Below are 22653 nucleotides of genomic sequence, written 5' to 3'. Positions count from 1 at the left end.
CAGTTACAATATTACAGAGAAGTTAACGTGATGCAAAAGATTATTTTGAACTGGGATATAATTAAAACGAAACATTGTTTTCTATGAACTGTAACTGATGTGATGAAGCTCAGTGGAGAGCGGCGGCAGCAGAACGTTCTCCATCATTTTCATAATTCACTGAGTCGTCATCAACAGCAAAACGAACCTGAGAGAAAAAACAAGCAGAGATTAACTGGATAAAACTATTTCAGAAACAAAACGAACATCTAAAGAGAAATAGCAAAACAATATAAAGGATACCACCGTAGAAAATCTCTAAAACAACTGATCTCTTTATTACTTCTAAAAAGTTAAAAGCAAAACTGTCTGTATAATGTTACAAACTGCAAGTCTGAGGGAAAATGTTTGTCATTTATAATCTATATATAAAATGTCTATGAATGTGTTTTTCATGATTGTTTCTCTTACATTAACGTCTTTCTGAGGCTTTTTTCTTCCTGCAGTGAAAAACAGAATAAAGTGATTAAAGTAAGAAGTGTGTAAATTGTCTCCATTGTAGCTGAGTTTCCTCACCTCTGGTTCTGATGATACCAACAGTGATTCCAACCATCAGGATCAGTCCTGTGATCTTCAGAGTCAACATGATGAAGCTCAGAGGAGACGAGGCGGGGGGGCCTGAGGAGGAGACGGAGCAACAACCTGATGGGATCATTTTCATCTGATTTAGGAAGAAAATAGTTTGAACATGATGGTGGACTGAACATCAATCTGAGTGTCTGTGATTCTGGATCCACATTTAGAACCAAGGAGAACCTGAACCACCATCATGGAGAAGAAAACTGGAGATCTACATAAAAACTGTGGTGTGAAAAGTTAAAGTGTCCAAAATAATGATATTAAATTAGAAATATATTGTTTAATCATAAGACTCACAATAAATCAATGAGATATTTACACAGAAGTGAATGTTTAATGTTTTCATTGCAACATTTTAACTTATTTATAAAAATATGACATCATACCTTCAGATCCATAGTGAGCTTCTATCTTCACTTTGTTTCCTTCAACAAACTGGCAGGTGAATCTTCTGCTGCTCTGAAGATTCACAGTCAGACTAGAAACACAACCAAACTGTCCTCCATATTTATATCCATCACCTTCACCAGTCAGTTCACTTCCTGTCTCATCCAACCAGAGGAAACTTTTATCTGGACAAAAACCAGATGATCTGAACGTCAACAGAGAACAGAATAATGTGATCTCTTCATTCTTTGTTGGATCAGAATCTGTTAGAGAGACTGAAAGAAAATAACAATATTTCAGTATTAAAGATGTTTTCTAAAGTCAGAAACTAACAAAATGAAGTTTTATTTTAATTCTTGTTGTGCTGTTCACATGGTGCTCTGTGTCTTTAGTTTTGAGCCGATTCATGTCATGATCCTCATTTCTGTTATTCTTTGCACTTGTATTGTTTTCCTTCTTAAGCCTCTCAGTGAGACCGACAGTCACTGCCAGATTATCAAACACTTTTAGCTCGTAGTTTCTCAGCTCTCTCACTTCACCTGTTCGTTCCAATCACACTCTTATTCCCTGGATTGGCCCCTTTGTCTTGTCTTTGTTGGATTGTCACTGTTTGCTCATCTGGATTTCGACCCAAGCCTGTTTTTCAGACACCGACCCACTGATACCTGTTCTGCTCTCTGACTCTTGGTGTATGAATGAGGTTTTGCAAAGATTTGGATCTGGATTTTGCACTTTAGCTGAACATGAAAGAGGACGGTGTTCGTCTTCCCGGACCGTAGCAGAGTTTGGTGAGCTGCCCTCCATCAGCACTTCTCCTCCATCAGGAACTCCTTCCAGAACCCTCCATCAGAGCAACATCTGCTCGACCCAACTGATCGTTTCAGGACCTGATCAGCAGGTCAGGTTAGTGTACTCTCCACACACTAACAGATTCCTACGGAAATATTTCTCAAGTCCCTGATCTGCGCTGTCTTTTAATAAATCTGAGTTTTCTGCTTACTCCTGTGTTGTGGCTGATTTTCAGGGTCCATCCAGTGAATCTTTACATTAATGAATCTATTCTGTGCAAACATTACAGATTAATATATGGCAGTAACTGAAGGTGAGCCACTGGATTTAAACCACAACAACATAAAAAACATCATAATGAGAGAAATTAACAGATTAGTTTAGTCTCTAAAATCAGACAGATCCAGTTCCAGTCCTGACTGAACTCAGTTTAGATCCTGATGATACATCAAGATCTAAACTTTCAGATCGATAAAAGACTGAAATCAGCAGGTAGAGTCATTAGTTTAGATTACTTACTGATCATCATGTTTAGATACACATCTGTATTATATCCACAGCTGTAACGTCCAACATCTTCAGCTGTGATGTTGTTGATGATCAGAGAACATTTTCTGTCCAAACTCATCCTGGCAGAACGAGGTGAACTCTGAACCATTCCTCTATGAACTTCCTGTTTCCTGATCATGTCTTCATTACTCTGATAAATCCAGTCAACAGAGGAGCATGAGTCGGATGATGAAGGTCTGTTACAGGGCAGAACAGCTTCATCTCCTGCTCTGTGGTAGAGATGGACTGGAAAAAACATTCAGAGAAATATTTTACTATTAATTTAGTTAATAATACAATATCAGTCTCTTGTTCTGCCTGAAATCACTTGAAACATAGAAAATGTAAAAAGATTAAATGCATCATCAACAATAACATTTACTCAACATTTGAACCGTAAACATTTTTCTCAACTCTACAGAAACAATTATTTAATCTTTGCAGGTCCTTTTATCAGCCTTTGATTCAAGAAGAGTAATTTACTGTGTAACAATATCAATGAGTTTTTAAGATAAACAATGTGTACATTTTAGCTAAAAGCATATAAATATAAATATATATAAATATATATGGAACAGACTCTAAACACCAGAGCAATAGAGGATCAGTTCTACCAGACAAAACTCAAACTGTAGGTTGTTTTTTGTACAATATGAGGCCCCTGAGAAAGTCCAGCACATAACAGCCGGGTGCAAGATGGCAGGGAAAATATAACAAAGTGGTGGACATAGTGTACAGAAACATCAGTGCAGAATATGGACTGGAAGCCCAGAGATCACAGTGGGGAATCCTCCAAAAGGTGGAGGAGAATGATGGAGTTAAGATCCTGTGGGATTCCAGATCCAGACAGACAAAATGATGATGGTGAACCAACCGGACATTATGGAGGTGGATAAACAACAGAGGAAAACAGTTATGATGGATGTAGCAACAGTTATTGCAACATGAGAAACTAAAGAAATACCAGGACCTTAGAGAGGAACTGGAAAAGGCCTGGAAGGTGAAGACCACAGTGGTTCCTGAGGTCATTGGGGCCCCTGGGGGCCCTCAGGGTCCTGACCCCCAAACTGAAGCAGTGGCTAAATCAGATCCCAGGAACAACATCAGACATCTCAGTCCAGAAAAGTGCAGTTCTAGGCTCAGACAAGTTACTGTGCAGAACCCTGAGGCTCCCAGGCCTCTAGAGGAACCGAACCCAGAGGATGAGAGAGACTAGAAACCGAGGGAATTATTTATTCTTCAATAGAAAAGATTCACAAATCTGAAAACATCTCCAGAATCTCAGAAGTTTGAATTTCTATTATTTGCATTAAAACTTTATTTTCTCCTGAAGAACTGGATGATTTATTGTTAAAACTCAGTTTATTATCCAACCTGGAAACTGACCAACATGTGACTCTCAGTCTGAAGTCTCTGTGAGGATTTCTGTCTTTAACACACTGATCTGTCTCTTCTGTCTCTAACAGACTCTAAAAGTTGCTGCTCTATTCTGGTGTCACTTTTTAAAGGTTCCCTACAAAACGCTGCACTGGTCACTTTGTTCCACACAAACATTCAGACGGTTCACTGATCAGTTCAGTGAATCTGTTTCACTTTACAAAATAATAATAATACTTTTTTATTTTATTATTTTTTTAAATAATTTGGATAAATCAGAATTCATATTATTACCATAAATCTCACTCAGTATCTGTAAATTAATTGAATATTTGTAACAACAGTCTTTGTCCTCTTTGCTTTCATGCAGGATGTTTCACTGATCTAAAGCTGCAGCAGAAAAATAAAAAAGTTCTGAACCTTTTTTATCTCAGAGGAGAAAATCAAGTTTTATTTCAGATAGAAAACTAGTTATGAAAATATACTGTAATCTGTCTACAAAGACAAATGATAACATATAAAAAATAGAAATAATCACATAAAATAGTAGAAATTCCTGCTGTTTATCTCATTTAGTCTGTGAAAAAAAAAACATCATACCTTGTGTGTATTGAACTTCAACCTTCACTTCATTTCCTTCAACAAGCTGGCAGGTGAATCTTCTGTTGGTGTCGCTCTGATTCTTCACAGTTAGAGAAGAAACACAAACTCTTGTTCTTCTTAAGTTGTATCCAACATTTTCACCAGTCAGTTCACTTCCTGTCTCATCAAACCAGCGGAAACTTTTCTCTGGACAAGAAGTAAATTCTTCGTCTCTCCACAGAGAACACTGTAATGTGAAATCTTCATTTGTTGAATCAGCGTCTGAAACTGAAGGAAAAAATACAAATACAGTTTTCTCTAAAATATGTTAAAGTAACTTTCTCAGAGGTGAGAACTTTAATAAAGTCTTAGACTCTCAGGCTGCAGAATGTAGAATATAAAATAAATTATAATCATTACTTTTTTTGTAATGTTTTTCCATTTTACATGATTATTGATCTACATTATTATTACAGATCTGATCAGGTTTTGATCAGCTTGATGGAAGAAAACAAGTTATATAGAAAGTTGATTATTCAAAGCTTTGATCAAACATTGAACAATAAAAGATAAACTGATTAAATCTAAACTGAGCACAATGTTCACTCTAATGAGCCGACTTCATGATGTCATCACAGCTTGGCCCCGCCCCCAGCTCAAACAGGAAGTAGAAGAAACAACAGAGGTTGGCTGGGAAAAATAAAAACCTGATTGCAAGCTTCATTTCAGACTGTGTGGACTGATGGGTAATGTTTACTTGAATCTAAATAAATGATTGTTTCTCTGACTGAACAACATCTGAACTTCTGACTGCATCAGGTCACTGAGAGGTTCCCTCATGTTAAAGTCCAAAGAAGTTCAAGGTTTCAGAGAAAAAGGAAATCAGAACTGATGATGTCAGAAACATCTGTCCAACATTTCACCAAGTTGATCAGAAGGAAACAGTCTGAGTGTTAAAACATTCAGGTTTTCATACTTACTGGTTAAAACATTCAGAAAGACTAAACCATCAAAGGTGTTTTCTGAACCAGGTCTACAGACGTATCTTCCAGCATCATCAGCAGTGATGTTGTTGATGATCAGAGAGCAACTATTGTCCAAATTTAACCTGGAAGCTCGAGGTGAACTCTGAACAACTTTACCATCTTCAACCTCTGTGTGAGCTGAGCTTCTTTCTCTGTAGTAAATCCAGTTAATAATGGAGCATGAATCAAACGATTCAGGACTGTTACAAGGTAGAACAACATTTTCTCCTTCTCTGTGATACAGATGAATTTCTCCTCCTCTGGTTCCTGCAGCAGAAACAAAAACACATTAAAGTTTTACAGATTTCATTCTTCACCAAATAATCATGAAGGTGAAATTAGAAATGTTTTATTCATCTTGTTTCCCTGGTGTTGAATTATTTTTACATTGTTCAGTCTTGATGACAATAAAATAAAATTTTCACTCATAAATGCCATAAATATTGATTTTATAGTTATTATAAGTTAATGTCTCCATAAAAAATTAAAGATTCTTTTACTTTTTCTCATCTTGATGTGAAAGAAAACAGATCTTTACCTTCAAACTGAAGCACAACGACCAGAACCAGAACCAGAACCAACATCTCCTGTCCGTCTATCAGCTGCTGAACTGAGAGACTTTTCTCTGCTGCAGATCTGAAAATACTGATCATATTTCCTCTTAGTGACTGAAATAAAAGATAAAAACAGATTCACACCAACACCCACCATGTATCCTGTCACTATGATGTCGTCACATTTGGGTTCTTTAGAAACTGACAAAAAAACAGAGATAGAAGGAAGTAGTTGTACAAACTTTATCTAGTAATAAACATTTAAACAACTTTTAAATGATTCACTTTGTAACACTGAGAACTAAAATGATTTTGCTGTGAACTGATTGTAAAGAACATAGAACAAATGTTTGGTTTATTTTTTATTTCTATTATTTTCTATACAGCTTGTGTTCATTTCCTTCATAAACAGGAACTTTGACTGACACTAATGAGCTGCAGTCAGTCCACTAACAGCAGCAGCTCTGAGACTCTGCAGACAGAGAATCAAACCGAGTCAGAACAGAATCCAATCAGGTCCAACTGGATCCTTCCAGCAGAGGCTTCAGACTCAGGCAGTGGGTCACATTTGGTCCATGAGAACATTCAGCATGTCTGCTAGAGCTGGATCACTGGGAACAAACCATTCACTGTTTATACTACATATCCCAGAATGCTCTGCTGCTGAGTTAGCCAGATCTCAAGACCCACATGCGCCCTCTACTGGTGACAGTTAGTATTGACCTGATGCTACATTAGTTCAAAATGATTCACTGTGTAATTAAATCTCCCAGTTTCTAATTTCCAGTCAATAAAAACCAAATAGAGGCTCAACACTCCCTGATATAAATCTAAACCAGCGGAAAATGAAACAAAACTAAATAAACTTTGGCTGCAGGCCTGATGTGATGCTGAAGAGTGGAGAATGTGAAAACTTCCTCCACAGTCCAGCTTCTCAGTCCCAGAGGAAACTCTGAGAGTCGACCTGTCTCTGCATTACGCTCAACTTCACCAGCTTCCATCACGGAGACATGAGTTAGGTCACTTCCTGTTAGCTAGGCTAGGTTAGCCTCACTGCAGTCAGTGTGTATTGACTTTGCTAATCAATGCTAACGCATCAACAGTCAATAAAAATCAAACTCAGAACTGATGTTCTGTCAATTCCATGTTGAAATAATCACAGCAGGTTAAAACATGATGGAGAGTTAAAATCTGTAGGAAGAATTTTGAGTTTAAAGTTTAAAACATCAAGAAGACGCTAACAAACTTTGACACCTTAAAATCAGTGGAAGAAAATCTGATGAAGTTATAAATTATTATTGGATTGAAACACCTCCAACAGACAGTCTTTATTTTTAGTGACCAAAAAAGAGATTTGAATCAGCCAGCACCAAGAAACGGTTTTAAACACAATGACAAGCTAATGCTTTATTTTATTTCATTTCTACCTGAAAAGGGGGATTTTGAAGTTTCTTTCAGAACAGGTTGCCATTTATTTGGGATGTTAGATTTCTGAACATCTGCTTGCTGTGCCTTAATATATATATTCAAGAATACAAGTAATGTAAACATGTAGATGGAGAAGCAAACATACAGATGAAGCATCAAAATAAAGGATTATTTTTCTATGAACTGTAACTGATGTGATGAAGCTCAGTGGAGAGCAGCGGCAGCAGAACGTTCTCCATCATTTTCATAATTCACTGAGTCGTCATCAACAGCAAAACGAACCTGAGAGAAAAAACAAGCAGAAATTAACTGGATAAAACAGGTTCAGAAACAAAATGAATATTTTAAGAAAAATATCAAAACATGAGCAATTACTCATATAATATAACAGTTTTACAACATTATAGTTCAATTAATGTTGATTTTCTTCTAAGACGTTTCAAGGTAAAGACTAAAAAGGAAAAAGATAAAAATCAATACTGTTTACATAATGTTTGTCATTTATAATCTATATTTAAAATGTCTATGAATGTATTTTTCATGATTGTTTCTCTTACATTAACGTCTTTCTGAGGCTTTTTTCTTCCTGCAGTGAAAAACAGAATAAAGTGATTAAAGTAAGAAGTGTGTAAATTGTCTCCATTGTAGCTGAGTTTCCTCACCTCTGGTTCTGATGATACCAACAGTGATTCCAACCATCAGGATCAGTCCTGTGATCTTCAGAGTCAACATGATGAAGCTCAGAGGAGACGAGGCGGGGGGGCCTGAGGAGGAGACGGAGCAACAACCTGATGTTTTTCATTTTCATCTGATTTAGGAAGAAAATCAACAGCATCTTCTCTCCAACACAATAAGACAACAATTTTCATCTCAATTGAAGACTGCAGAGGAACAAAATTATGTTAATAGTTAAAAATCATATTTGGCAGTTTTGCACTAAGGCGTGTTTTCATTGAAAGTAAATGTTCTGTGTCAAATGTACTGAGTCTTTCTGGCCTGGAGGTCAAACATCTGAAACATCCATCTAGTTAAATTGTGTAAAGTCTCAGTCGGACAATCCTGGGAAGCTCAAAGCATTTCAGCTAAATGTGAGCCAAGAGATGAAGAATAAACTGGACTGGTTGAGAACTCTACACACACACACATGGACAGATCAGTGTAAATAGACCCTGCTCTCAGAGAGAGTTGAGGGTTCCTGTGAGAATATTGAGAATGTGATTTGTGTGATGCAGGAGCACCCAGAACCCTCCAACGTTGGCCCAAATAAAGCAGAAATAAACAGAGTCCAGAATGATGATTTGTTTTGTTACAAGTCCAACGTGTGTTTTGGGTTTAACCCCAAAAGAAGGAGCGTGGTTTCTTAGCGTGGTTTCTTCTCCATGTCGATGAGCAGCAGGAGATGGAGCCCCTCAGAGCTAAGAAGAAAGATCATTGTTCTCTCTCTGATTTGTTAAACTTGTCAAACACTCTCCTCCACTGCATTTTAAACCTTTGTTTATGTCTGATTTGTCCATGAATGGTTATTCATGCACAGGAAGAGGCTGTTGAAATGAAGAAGGGAGTCAAAGAGCCCGTTGCATTCTGGGAAAAAACAAACAGTCTTTAGCACATGTAACTGGGTTCTGCTTCACTCCACGGTACCAGGCCGGTCCAAGTAACCCCTCGACTCTGTGTTGTGTAGATTTTTTAATGAAGACGAGTTTCTGGGTGATCAGGCAGTTTATCTCCTGAATGAAAACATATCAGGGTTTGAATCAGTGCAACGACTCAGCTTCACTCAGCTCACTACAACAGAGAGTTATGTTAGTTTTTAACTTACCACTTTACAATATTAACAAAACTAAAAGTATGAAAACTGGTGCCAGACACACATCTAGTAAATATTCATTACACTATTTGTCTAAGTTAATAAAAATCACGTTTTATGCTAACACTTTTCTACTGTGTGCAGAAGAATGTAACTCAGCTCTCATGCAGCTTTCACAGCCTGGCACTGAGTACAGCAACATGTAACCACACCGAGAGGGGGCGCTATTTCCCCATTGCACTGATCCTTATAAAGCAAGAGGGATTCTACAACCTGTACCTGATACATGTTTTTGAGGGTGTTTATAGCTATGCCAGTGTGTGTGAGAGTGTGTGAGAGAGAGAGAGACAATGAGAACCTGAGAGAACCATCATGGTGAAGAAAACTAGAAATTTACATGAAAGTGGTGATGTGAAGAATCAACGTGTCAAAAATGGCACTAAAATAGAAATGTGCTTGATTAATAATAAGATTCTTAATAAATCATTAAGAATAAATATTTGCACAGACGCTGATGTTTTTCATTCCAACAATTTAACTTCTTTGTGAGAAAATATTATCTCTATAGAGACAGATGTGATGACATCACACCTTCAGATCCATAGTGAGCTTCTATCTTCACTTTGTTTCCTTCAACAAACTGGCAGGTGAATCTTCTGCTGCTCTGAAGATTCACAGTCAGACTAGAAACACAACCAGTCTGTCCTCCATATTTATATCCATCACCTTCACCAGTCAGTTCACTTCCTGTCTCGTTCAACCAGAGGAAACTTTTATCTGGACAAGAACCTGATGATCTGGATCTCAACAGATAACAGAATAATGTGAAGTTATTCTTTGTTGGATCAACAGCTGGTGGAGACAAAGAGACTGAAAGAAAAATCAATAATGTTTTAACATAAAAACTGCAAAAGTATTTATTTTAATTTAATTAAATTAAAACTTTGAACAATTGTAATCTTTAAACTGGTTGTTCTGTAGAAAGAATGAAAATGGAACTAAGTTTGAAGGTGGATCCAATCTGATTATGTAAGAGGAAACTCCAGGAATGGATTTTAGTATTATAAATTGGAGACATAAGCATTCATTTCAAAGTACTTACTTCTCATTATATTTAGATATACATCTACATCAAAGCTGCCTCCTTCCCAAAGCTGACTGCTGTAATGTCCAGCATCCTCAGCAGTGATGTTACTGATGATCAGAGAAGATTTATCATCCAAACTCAGCCTGGCAGCTCGAGACGAATTCTGCACAATGACTCCTTCCTGAACCACCTGTTGACTCTTCATGTCTTTAGCTCTCTCATAAATCCAGTTAACAGTGGAGCATGACGATGAAACTTTTCTACTGGGTAAAACAGCAACATCTCCAGCTCTGTGGTAGATCTGGACCGACTGCCTCCTGAGACCTGAAGAGAAAGACAGAAAGGTTTTATGCTACATTTAGCTATTTACATCAGTCTCTGATAGAATTAATTTAAAACAGATTCTGTTAAAAATAACACATTTTAATTATTTTGCCTGATTTATTGTTGATCAACAATATAAATCCTGGATAGAACAGTCCTGATCAAGATTCCTTCTTATGTTACCATATTTGCTCAATTTCTCTGAATTTGTCTAACTCAGCACTGCCCTCTGGTGGCTACAACACCGCCAACTTAAACTCATTGACTGGCAGATCTACAATGTTAGAAAAGGAAGAACATGTTTGCATTTGCATTTAGAACCACTAGATAAAAAGACTAGCTTTCATTTTTAGAGCAACAAGTTTTGTCCTCTTTGCGTTCATAAAGTGGTTCAGTGATCCAACCACAGCAGACAATGAAAGAAATATTAGCTTCTATGGTTAGCATCAATAAATCAAACACTTTTACTTCAAGGTGAAAAACTGATTTAGAGATGTAATATCAGAAACAGTTTCTGCTTATCACCACGTTCTCATTCACTCAGAAAGGAAACAGCATCATACCGATAAATCCAGGCGGGTAGCGAGCTTCAACCTTCATGCAGTTTTCTACAACAAACTGGCAGGTGAAACTTCTGTTGGTGCCGCTCTGATGCTGCACAGTCAGAGAGGAATTCCAGGTTCGCAGTCTTTCTAATAACAATCCAACACCTTCACCTGTCAGCTCAGTTCCCGTCTCATCCAGCCAGCGGAAAATGTTCCTTCGAAAATAACTAAACCCCACATATCTGCTCAGAGAACAGTGTAATGTGAAATCTTCCTTTGTTGGATCAGCATCTGGTGGAGATGGAGAAACTGGAAGAGAAATGAAAACTGTTGTCTCAGTCTGGAAGATGTTCAAGTTATTTTCTCAAAGGTGAGAACCTTAAAAGTTTAGGAGTCTCAGATCTGACCAGGTTTTCATCAGCATGACGGAACAGAATAATCAATACTAAAAGTAAATGATTCAGTGGTTTGAACCATACACATAGTTCCATTATATAGCACAATCGAGTGATTCAGATCTGAATGCTTTGTAGTTGATCCTCTGTCTCTCTAAAAACTCCTGCTCATTGTGAAACTCACATGGCTCCTCTATTCACCCTTTAACAACATTTTCACCAGTGTTGTTCTGAGAAGTACCTCCTATAATGAGCTCATCTGATGCTCAGTTCTATCAGGTGTTTGCTAATTGCTGCTGGCTAGTCTGAAGGAGCTGAGTGAGGGAGGGCTGCTCTGTGAGGCAGAAGCTTGAAAACTGCGTCTCTGAGGAGGAGCTCTGTCTCCGAAGGCGGAGCTAGATCCCACAGAGTGGCAAATAACAGCTGAAAGGTTGTCATGGAGATGGAAGGATTTCTCAAACATGCAAAAAAGAATCAAAGCAACATTCTAGGTTTGTTTTTTATGACGAAATAACATTATATCACGATGTAAAGATGAAAGAAGATTATTTTACATAATACTTCCTCTTTAAATCTAAACAGCTCAACATCAAAGCCAAAGAAGTTTAAGCTTTTAGAGAAACTGTTGATGTCAGAAACATTTGTCTAACATGAGTAAATTATTGAAGAATCCATACTCACTGGTCAAAACAAACAGATAAATGTTTCTATCAAACATAGTTTCTGAACCAGGTCGACAAGTGTAACCTCCAGCATCATCAGCAGTGATGTTGTTGATGATCAGAGAGCAGTTACTGTCCACATCTAACCTGGAAGCTCGAGGTGAACTCTGAACAACTTTACCATCATAAACGTCCAAGTAAGTGTTGGTTCTCTGTCTGTTGTACAACCATATAACAATGGAGCATGCGAAACGTGAAGGAATGACACAAGGTAGAACAACATCTTCTCCAGCTCTGCGATAAAGATGCAATTCTCCACTGGCTCCTGCTGCAGAGACAAATAAGAGACATTAAAGTTGATTTTATTTCTTGTAACTCTCTTTTTATTTGATTTAATAAATTTGCTCTCACTTGTCTCCAGCTGGCCCAAAAGGCTGCAGTGAGACTTTTAAACAGGAACTAACAGAAAGTCACAGGTTTAATCGTCTCTACTCTGGCTACTGGTTACATTTTGGATTAATTTCAAAATTTCTGTCCCAACTTTAGAGCTTTAAATGGACAGGCCAGCCATGTGCAAAATGTTGACCTCTTATTCTTCAGCCTGTACTCTTCAGTCCTCAGCCCAAAACCTTCTGAACCGAAGACCCGACTTAAACTGGTGTTATTCACTCAGACTGCAGCCGCCCTGTTTCTCTCTGTGTGGCTCAATCTGTTGATTCTTTTAAAAAGAAGCTTAATTAACTGCTATTCAGACAAACTTTTAGTTAAATGTTCAACTTTTGTCTTTATTAGCTGTTCTTACCATCTTTGGTTTGATTCATGCTAACAATGAATGGTGCAATATAAATAAAGTTTACTTATTTTTATTTACACACTCCGTTATTCACAGAAACAAACATAAACATTGTTTATGTCAACAGTAAGTGACATTTTATTTCCTGTCAGGTTAGAAATTTGAGACAAAAGACAAAAAATATTGAATCCAAATTTTCTGAAGCATTTTTAATATATTCAGTCAAAGCCTGAACAATTGATAAATGCTACACAAATTTACTTCTGCAAATAAAAAATGTTAGTCCTGTGTCTCCACTTAATGACAGTAAACCAATGAGTTATTTAATTGATCTCCTCTTCATCTGAAAGAAAACAGATTTTTACCTACAAACTGAAGCACAAGGACCAGAACCAGAACCAGAACCAACATCTCCTGTCCGTCTATCAGCTTGAACACTGAAAATACTGATATTATTTCCTCTTTTGGCTGAACTTATGGTTGAAAACAAGTTCATGCCAACACCCTGTGGTCGGCTCACACTTGTATGTTCCACAAAGAAAAGGAACTTTACAAACTTTAGTCAAAAATTAACATTTAAATTACATTTAACTGCTTCACTTTGTAACATTTTGATCAACTAAGATGAACCAACTTTTAGCTACAGCTACTGATTGTCAAGAACATAAACGAGGCAATTAATTAACTTTTATTTTTATAATTTATAAAGTATTGTTTCCTCCTTTTGCACAACCTGTAACATCCTTTGCATAAAAAGTCAAAGAGGAACTGTGATGCATGCTAATGCTAAAGAGCTGCAGTCAGTTTGTTATACTGAATTTATATATAAAATCTGACCTTATATAAAACAAATGTAACCTTATTGTTACCAGTTTTGTTTTTTTAATAATAATTATAATAGAAACAGTGATGTAGTGGTCAAATACTGCAGTTGGGCTCGGTGTTTTGGTTTCAGTCTTTTGGATTCGGTGTTTTGGATTCGGTGTTTTGGATTCGGTGTTTTGGATTCGGTGTTTTGGGTTCAGTGAAGTAGCTCCAGAAGTCGCTGACATCAGTCCACCTCTGTCTTCTCTTTAGTCCTGACAGTAGAATAAGTCACAGTGTCTGTGTCCCGTTTGACCTGCAGAACAAAAACCACAAACTGCTTCAGTTCCATTTGAATGATTTGTAGAAATGTGCCTGTTGAACATATTCACAATGAGTGTGTAAACTTCACATTCACATGGTTTTATGGATTAAGATGCTGAAATAACATAACACTCTAAAAAAAAGAAAGAAAATCAGGGAATTGTACCACATTAGATTTAACAAGATGAATTCACTGTTCAGAGTTCTAAGATTGAAAAGCTCATCGATTCGCTCACCTTTGTCTTCGGAGAGGTTTCAGGAAGGTTGACAGTAGCATAGGTCAGGTTGGACTGCAGCTCATCCTGAGAACAAACAGACAGTTCACTGTTATTTACTGTATCAGTTTAAAAACCTTCTTTGGGGAAACGAGACCAAAGCAGAGACGTTTGCACAGCGTCATGTGAAAAAGAAGTTCTAAGAAGTTTACATATAACAGAAAATAACAAACTGAAACCAGAACGACCAAATAAAAACTTGAGTTGTTTCACAAAGTGATGAAATAAAAACAAATAAAACTGTTGATGGACAGAAATGAGGGATGAAGACTTTTAACAAATGGTCCAGGCAGGTTTTGAACCTGAGACCGGTCCTGTCAAAGTCTCTCAGTCCTCTGGTGTGTCTGATCAAAATAAAGAGCTAAAATTACAAACATTACATTTACATTGACATTAATCATTCTATTATTTAAGAAAACAGCTGCTAGTGTATTTTATTGACTGATAAAATCAGCATTTCTTCTATTGTTAGCTGTTAATTGCAGATAAATGTTTGATGACTGAAAACTGTTTCATTCTCAGACAAGTTCAGAAAACAGGAAGAACCTGCAATCATTTCCTGTTGCTTTAGGCTTCATGAGAGGTAAAGATTTTGCAGAAGTTATGTTGAAGCTTCGTCTTCTGATCATTCTTAAAAATATGGAGAGAAATTAGATGATTTTTTTATAACTCTGTAGGAAACGTGTTTGTTTTAATACTCACATAATGATGATTTCCACAGGTTGAATCTTGATCTTCAGAGTGAAAGGAAAACAAATCGTCAATGATTTTCATGAACACTAATGCTTATTAGTGTGCTGCACTGTCGTAACTATGGAAACAGCTCTTCCTTATTCTGAAGTGTGAATTTCAACAGTAGACAGATAATCAGAAACAGAAGTGAACTGCAACACTAAACAAATGAAGCTGTTTGGGTTCTGAGAAATTAACGTAAAACATTAACAGTTCGGGGCGAGCTGTGGTTGCGTAGGGGATAACGCAACCCACATTTAGAGGCCTTTAGTCCTCGCGGGTTCAACACCCGGACCCGCCGACATTTGCCGCATGTCTTCCTTCCTCTCCTTCCCCCTGTCCTGTCAGCCTACTGTCATATAAGGGACACTAGAGCCACAAAAAAAAACCTGGTGGGGGAAAAAACAAACAAACAAAAAAAACCATTAACAGTTCACCAGAACAGCTAACGACCTGCTAGCTAACGACCTGCTAGCTAATGACCTGCTAGCTAACGAGCAGCTAGCTAACGACCAGCTAGCTAAAGACCAGCTAGCTAAAGACCAGCTAGCTAAGGACGTGCTGATCACTTTGAAAATACACAGCAGTTTGTCGCTGCCTTCAAGTCCCGTTTATTTATAAAACACATTTCAGGAATAAAGCAGTTCAAATGATTTGACATCCTAAAAACAGAATACAGTAACCAATTATGAAGTGAGCAACAGACATTACATTTTGTTAAATGTTATCATCAAAATCATTAATAATAACTTGTTATATATCAAACATTAATCAATGGCTAGTTATTGTTAATAAAAGCAGCTCTAAACAGGAGAGATTTTAGGACTGATTTAAAGGAATTCTTTTTTTTCTGGAAGTTTGTTCCAGATTTGTGGTGCATAGAAGCTGAATGCTGCTTCTCCATGTTTGGTTCTGGTTCTGGATGAGGAGCAGAACCAGAACCAGAAGACCTGAGAGGTCTGGAAGGTTGCTATGACAACAGCAGCAGCTCTTTAATGTACTGTGGTGCTAATCTGTTCACTTATTCATAAACTAACATCATTCTTAGTTTATAAATATTCTGAGAGAATAGAATTTCCTCTCTCAGTGTGGGGACTGTAGAACTGGGTGATGTGCTCCATCTTCCTGGTTTTAGTCAGAACTCCAGCAGCAGCGTTCTGCTGGAGTTCTGTGAAGCTGAAGGATTCATTTTTTCAGTCAGACCTGTTAAAGACGCTGTTTCATTAATCAATGCGACTAGAGATAAACACATGGATCAGATTCTCTAGAGTTTGCGGAGACATTAGTCCTCTAATCCTGGAAATGTTTTTCAGGTGATAGAAGACCGACTTTGTAACTGTCTTTATGTGGCTTTGAACGTTCAGGTCAGATTTCAGGTCTGATATCAAGTTTCTGGTTCTAGTTGCAATAACTGAAGCTGTGCGGTGACTCCAGATCATTCCTCTTTAAGTCCAAAATTAATAACTTCAGCAGAAAAGGATAATAGGCTTTACACCAAATATGACATGAACATCACGACACTCAAGACCTTTTCATCTACATGAAGCAGCTTGACCTGATTGGACAAAAGGAAGTCTGAATGTTCCCCATCAGAACATGTTTGCGTATTTATCTGCATTAGTTTTTAAAATTATTTTAAACTTTTTGAACTCTCATGAAGTTTCATGAAAAAAAAAAACTCAGTACCTGTTGCAGTTTCATGATCCTCCTTATTTCTGGTTTTCCTGAGTTTGGTAAAAACAGCAGCCAGAACAACCAGCAGCAGCAGAATGCCGATCACTGATCCAATGATGATGATGATGATGGAGGTGTTACTGGCAGGAGCTGCTTTTTAAAGATTCAAAGATGACTAAACTTGCACGCGGTGAAAAAAGTAATAATGTGCACAGCATGTCAAACACTTAATATCAGTAGACCTTCATGGTACAGATGTAATCACAGTTTGCTTCAATTTTAGTCTGAATAATATAAAGTCACACCTTCAGATCCATAGTGAGCTTCTATCTTCACTTTGTTTCCTTCAACAAACTGGCAGGTGAATCTTCTGCTGCTCTGAAGATTCACAGTCAGTCGAGAAACACAAACAATCTGTCCTCCATATTTATATTCATCATCTTCACCAGTCAATTCACTTCCTGTCTCATCCACCAAGAGGAGACTTTTATCTGGACATGAACCAAACTCTCCATCTCTCACCAAAGAACAGAGTAAAGTGAAATCTTCCTTTGCTGGATCAGCATCGGTAGGAGATGGAGAGACTGAAAGAAAAATGAAAACTGTTGTCTTAACATTTCACCAAGTTGATCAGAAGGAAACAGTCTGAGTGTTAAAACATTCAGGTTTTCATACTCACTGGTTAAAACATTCAGAAAGACAAAACCATCAGAGGTGGTTCCTGGACCAGGTCTACAGACGTATCTTCCAGCATCATCAGCAGTGATGTTGTTGATGATCAGAGAGCAACTATTGTCCAAATTTAACCTGGAAGCTCGAGGTGAACTCTGATCAACTTTTCCATTTCCAACCACTGTGAGAGTTTTGCTTGTATCTCTGTTGTAAAGCCAGTTAATAATGGAGCATGAATCAAACGATGAAAGACTGTTACAAGGTAGAACAACATTTTCTCCTCCTCTGTGATACAGATGAAGTTTTTCTCCTCTGGTTCCTGCAGCAGAAACAAAAACACATTAAAGTTTTACAGATTTCATCATTCACTAAAAACAATCATGAAGATTAATCTAGAATATGAAGTTATTTGTCAATCTTCCTGTGAGATTGTTTAAATTACAACCTTTTAAAAAGTTATTCAATGTAGTAATTAACATTTGTCAGGCTAGAAGTTTGAGAAAAAGATAAAATATGAACGATGTTTCTATTTATTTGGACAAAACCTGATTTAGAAATACATACTCCATGTTTTCTACAGATTTTACAAACACTAAATATTAAATCTCATAACTTCACTAAATATCCCACACTGAAAAAAGTAACCTATAGAATTTACCTAATAAATGTGAGGTAACAATTTGCATCTACTCTGTTGGGGTAGATTAAATTCCATATATTGAGTATAAATTAACTGAACAAAAAATATATGAAATACTTAAAGAAATTGGGTAAAATTTACCCAATATTTATGTATATATTCAACAGCTACTTACTCAGTTAAATTAGGTAAAACTTTTTCTTGTTTGCTAGTAGGTAATACCTGATAATTACAAATCAAAGTTAATTAAAATCAGTTAATAACCATTACTTATTCAGAGAAGGTAAGATGTACCCCCAAAAAAGACATTCAGATCATACACCTTCTCAATGTTTTTAATACATGAAGTCATCAAAAACAAAAACACAGAATAAACTGCAGCACAACAGTGTCACACAACATTTCAAATAATGAACCTGTGTTATAACCTAACAACTTCAAATGCTGTTTCAGTAATGTTGGACAATAAAACATATTCTTGTGTTAGGACATCCAGACTGCTCAATAATAAAGGAATAGATCAGAGAAAAGGAGAAGTGAGGTGATCAGAGCAGAGGTGCAAGGGATGTCCAATCACATGAAGATTTTCTTGTATCTAAACTCTTACTTGTGTTTCTTCAGCCTCACACAACAGTGACTGAGCAAATCTGCAATTTGCAGGTGTATTTATACACAACAAATAACTGAACTGCCTTGTTTATATGCAGCAATAATACACTAAATTATCCAAAAATGAATAAAGTGCAGTACACACCTTCACACAACATTTCAATGAATAAACCCGTTTTATAACTCACTAAGCTAAAGGCTTCAAATGTTCTTTCTGAGTAATTGGTCAATGCAAGCAACACTTTCAGAGGCCCCTTACTCTATTTTAAAAGCCACAAAACCCACACACAAACTCTACAAGATTGTTTCTGTGTGTACAGTATCAAACATCTGGATAAAGACAGATCAGAAAACCAACATGCTTTAGTTTCTGCGCTTGCTCTCACTCTCAGAGACAGGATGAGAATAAAAGAAAAAAACAAATGGGGAGGGAAAGAGGGTGAGTTCAAAATTCTTCAGGATTCAGTGGTATTGACCAGACTGGCCAGTTTCTATTGCTTTTCCATTTCTGTCAATGTGGAGAAATCAGAGAACAATGGAGTGGGCTGAGAGAGGCTGCAACATACTTGTGTATCCATCTGTACATATATTTCTGTGTCTGTGTGTGGAGCAGAGGAGGGAAGAGAACAAAAATATAAAACTAGACTCCATTAAAACTCTCTGTCCAGAAAAAAGTTCCTCTTGAAACAAGAGGGGAAATGTATGTCTATTGCATGAGCTTGTTTTTGAGGCTGTGGTCCTTCTTCAGTAGTTTTTCCCCATCAAGTTCCAAAAAGAGTTTTTGAAAAGCTTCAACTGTGTTCTTGAGCTGCTTTGGATAGTCAAGGTTGAGGGCATATATCAGTCCCATCAGCAGTACACATGCCTTTGTTCGCCTTCCACATCCTTCCATCACTTGGTTTCCCTCAATCACAATCGACACATCTGATGGATCCTCCTCAGCCATGATGTTGTGCATCACGATCACCTTCATTGTTTTGTCTGTGTAGTCCTCACATTCCTACATGTTAAAAAGAAAGAAACAAAAAAGATACACATTTTTAATTTTATTGAAGATGCCGTTTCAATACATTTCAACTTATCTAAAGGAGAGCAGAGGGGAGTGATCAGAAGATAATAGGAAAAGGGGAGAAAGAGGAAAGGAGTGGAGAGGAGAGGATCCCTTGAGTTAATCAATCATCTGTTATCAATGACATACCTGGCAGTCATGGAAAAGATCTTCTTGTCTTTCACCAAAGTAGTTAATGAGGCAGCAGACAACTGCATCCCTTTTTTCCTCAATGCTCTGTGTCTGTAGGGAGATACAATGTAGTGAAAAGACTGTTAGTGGAGAGTGGGGAGAGAATTGCATACACTAAGACCAAATTGCTTAAAAACCAAAGGGTAGTTTAAGTTGGTAAGGAGCTCAACTTTGTGCACAACAAAGCAATTCTTTACAAATTAATTCACTTTTAATTCACGTATATCAATAATGACATATTTGTGAAAAAAAGTAAAATAACATACGTCATTTAAAGTGTCCAACAGAGGGTGCATCTTGGAACCAGCAGCCCCTCCTTTAGCATGCATAAGCTGCATAAGACCTGGTGTGTACTCATCAAGCTTTAGCATGAATGTCTCCTCCAAAGAAACTGTCGTGATACGTCTGAACTCTTCCTTGATCTAGGAAATAAAAGGACAAAAATAAAATTTTAAATGACAGACCAGATCTCATAGTAATCACATACATTTTTCTTGATGGGAAGGAAAAATTATAAATACATTCTCACCTGAGCTTCAATGAATAATGCTGGCCACCTTTCTTTAAACATTTCTTGCATTATTGCTGATTTAACTCTGGCATCCATGAAGTGTCTTCCAGTGGCATGATATGAGTTGTTTGCCTCTGCAAGGATTAGTTGTATGTCTCTGGAAAACTCAGGTACTTGAAATGGCACTGGCCATGCAGCAAGGCGACATGAATCAGGCAGAATAATTGTGTCGCTGGAACCTGACGATGTGGAGTCGGACACCTGTGAGGATGCATCATGATCTTCAGGGCAGATGTTTGTTTCAGGAGTACTTGCAGGATGGGTGCTCACAGAACTCAAAGAGCTCAATGTAGATGATGGTCCTGATTCAAATACTGGGTGTAGGTCAAGGGTGATGTTAGGCTCTTTTAGGATCATTTTAACAGTGGCCTTGTCATACAAATCAGCAGTTGAGGTGACACTGAAAAACTGATTGTCAAAGTCTTTGTCTTGGTATAGTAGTCCATATTCCCCATGCAATTGGAAAGTTTTAGTAATTATGGAAACAAGATTGTCTACTGTATTGGGAATTCCTGTTGGAAGTGTCAACTTCTTAATTCTGTGTTCTTGTAAAATTACTCTTAACTGGACTGCCATTGCTGTTTGGTGTGTGCTTCCTCAGCTGTAGAGACAGAGAAAGAAAATAAGTTGAGACAGGTTGTTAATAGTTTATCAGATTATTTGAATAGGTTTGCTTCAATATTCTTCTGCCAAAGAAATAAAAGGAGATTTAGTTCAGTAGAGATTTGAATAAGTAATCTTTGATTGTCATTATTATAGATGTCATATTTATAGATGTAATATGCTTCATAAACAATATTACAAGATTCTGAAAACATTTATTAAGCACTGACGTTTTAACAATACCCAAGATAATATAAAATCAATTCTAAAATGTTTTACTTGAACACACAATTTCTTAAAAAAATTTTTGGTGCAGCAACAGTGGGTGTTTACACACATAAAGGCGGGATACAGTGGTACTTTGTTTTCATTTTACAACATGTTTGTTTCCACTCTGGTCCACATCCAGCACGCTGGATGAGCGTCCTGTTTCCATGACGACTGACCGGAAAAGACGTGCGACACGTCATATTTACATGAGTCTTTAGAGTCCCGATTGTAAAAATAAAACTCTGAGAAGTAACGCTAAACTTTAACAACAGAGACACAAGTATACATGCATGCAGGTAATCTGGAGAGCGAATTATGTTTTTAAACAGACCGCGGCGGAGACCGACTCTAGCAGCCATGTTGAGGGAGCTAACGGGTAAACAACAACTGCCTGTGTCTCGGTGCAGCGTGATGACCTGCAGATACTTAATGACCATTATACCTTAACCACACTCGGCAAAAGCTGAACTATCCCCTCTACAGTCTATGTGTTGCCTAAACATCAGCCCATTCAATATCTTACAAAAAACTGGCGTTGACTATAACCTTAAAACCAGCGGTCAGACACAGTCATGCATGCTGGCTAATCTTGTAAAAAGCACACCGCGAACACATTTCATTGCAACGTACCTGCAGTTGTCCAGACAGTTAACAGCCATGGTGGCGCCAGGGACAGATTCAAACTTTGATTTCATGTAATGGCATGTTACACAGATGCACATCGAATATAAGTGAAGTGTAATATCTCATCATTTCAAATATTACAATTTGCCTTCGCGGTATTATTCACAAATAGCTTACCTTCAGCTCACGGTTCGTTGGTAAAGGATGCAGAGTTTCCTGTCCCGCTCATTCAAAAACGCGGTTTGACGCATGCGCAATGTTGGAGCACCGGACTTAAGATTCGGGGGTATATTTTACTGTATTTTCCTATGCAGTGGTTTTTAATGTTAACGAATGGGTAGCATATGTAGAATTTACCCATTATTTTGTAATTCCTTGGCTAACTGAAAAAATAAATTAAATTTCATATGATTTGTATAGATCATATTTACCACTCTCCAAAATCACTTTTTTCAGTGCAGTAAACCAAAGTATCGGATCTTTACCTTCAAACTGAAGCACAACGACCAGAACCAGAACCAGAACCAACATCTCCTGTCCGTCTATCAGCTGCTGAACTGAGAGACTTTTCTCTGCTGCAGATCTGAAAATACTGATCATATTTCCTCTTTGAGGCTGAAATAAAAGATAAAAACAGCTTCACATCAACACCCACCATGTATCCTGTCACTATGATGTCGTCACTTTTGGGTT

The 22653-nt window shown here is 37.3% G+C and overlaps 2 protein-coding genes and 1 long non-coding RNA gene across 5 annotated transcripts in view; all 3 read right to left on the bottom strand.

The window, feature by feature from the left end:
- The window catches only part of LOC122825889 (twitchin-like), a gene marked incomplete at its 5' end in the record, with an annotated part of 33888 nt that extends 28413 nt beyond the window's left edge, over positions 1–5475 (bottom strand). Inside the window, 7 exons of the mRNA XM_044107474.1 lie at positions 100–187; positions 451–479; positions 556–657; positions 1005–1280; positions 2314–2589; positions 4321–4590; positions 5283–5475. Coding sequence (XP_043963409.1) covers positions 110–187; positions 451–479; positions 556–657; positions 1005–1280; positions 2314–2589; positions 4321–4590; positions 5283–5475 — 1224 coding nt within the window. The remainder of the gene's footprint in view (positions 1–99; positions 188–450; positions 480–555; positions 658–1004; positions 1281–2313; positions 2590–4320; positions 4591–5282) is intronic.
- Positions 5476–13442: 7967 nt separating this feature from the next.
- Positions 13443–15306, bottom strand: LOC122825890. Its single transcript, XR_006369707.1, has 3 exons — positions 15028–15306; positions 14287–14352; positions 13443–14042 (listed from the first exon to the last, which is right to left on the bottom strand). It is a non-coding gene; the product is annotated as an uncharacterized LOC122825890 (long non-coding RNA).
- Positions 15307–18709: 3403 nt separating this feature from the next.
- Positions 18710–22354, bottom strand: LOC122825885. 3 transcript variants are annotated; one of them, XM_044107467.1, is made up of 6 exons: positions 21967–22354; positions 21427–21507; positions 20422–21064; positions 20159–20314; positions 19851–19943; positions 18710–19652 (listed from the first exon to the last, which is right to left on the bottom strand). In XM_044107467.1, the coding sequence occupies exons 3-6, from the start codon at positions 21037–21039 to the stop codon at positions 19359–19361; spliced, it is 1161 nt and encodes a 386-aa protein (XP_043963402.1). In that variant the 5' UTR covers positions 21040–21064; positions 21427–21507; positions 21967–22354; the 3' UTR covers positions 18710–19358. The 3 variants fall into 3 exon arrangements, with proteins under 3 accessions (XP_043963402.1, XP_043963400.1, XP_043963401.1); XM_044107465.1 differs by lacking the exon at positions 21967–22354 and having other exon boundaries at positions 21427–21609; XM_044107466.1 differs by lacking the exons at positions 21427–21507; positions 21967–22354 and having other exon boundaries at positions 20422–21275.
- Between the last annotated feature and the right edge of the window lie 299 nt (positions 22355–22653).

This window comes from Gambusia affinis, linkage group LG22 (genome assembly GCF_019740435.1).
Source record: "Gambusia affinis linkage group LG22, SWU_Gaff_1.0, whole genome shotgun sequence".
Taxonomy (NCBI): domain Eukaryota; kingdom Metazoa; phylum Chordata; class Actinopteri; order Cyprinodontiformes; family Poeciliidae; genus Gambusia; species Gambusia affinis.
This window is presented reverse-complemented; position numbering and strand designations above follow the sequence as displayed.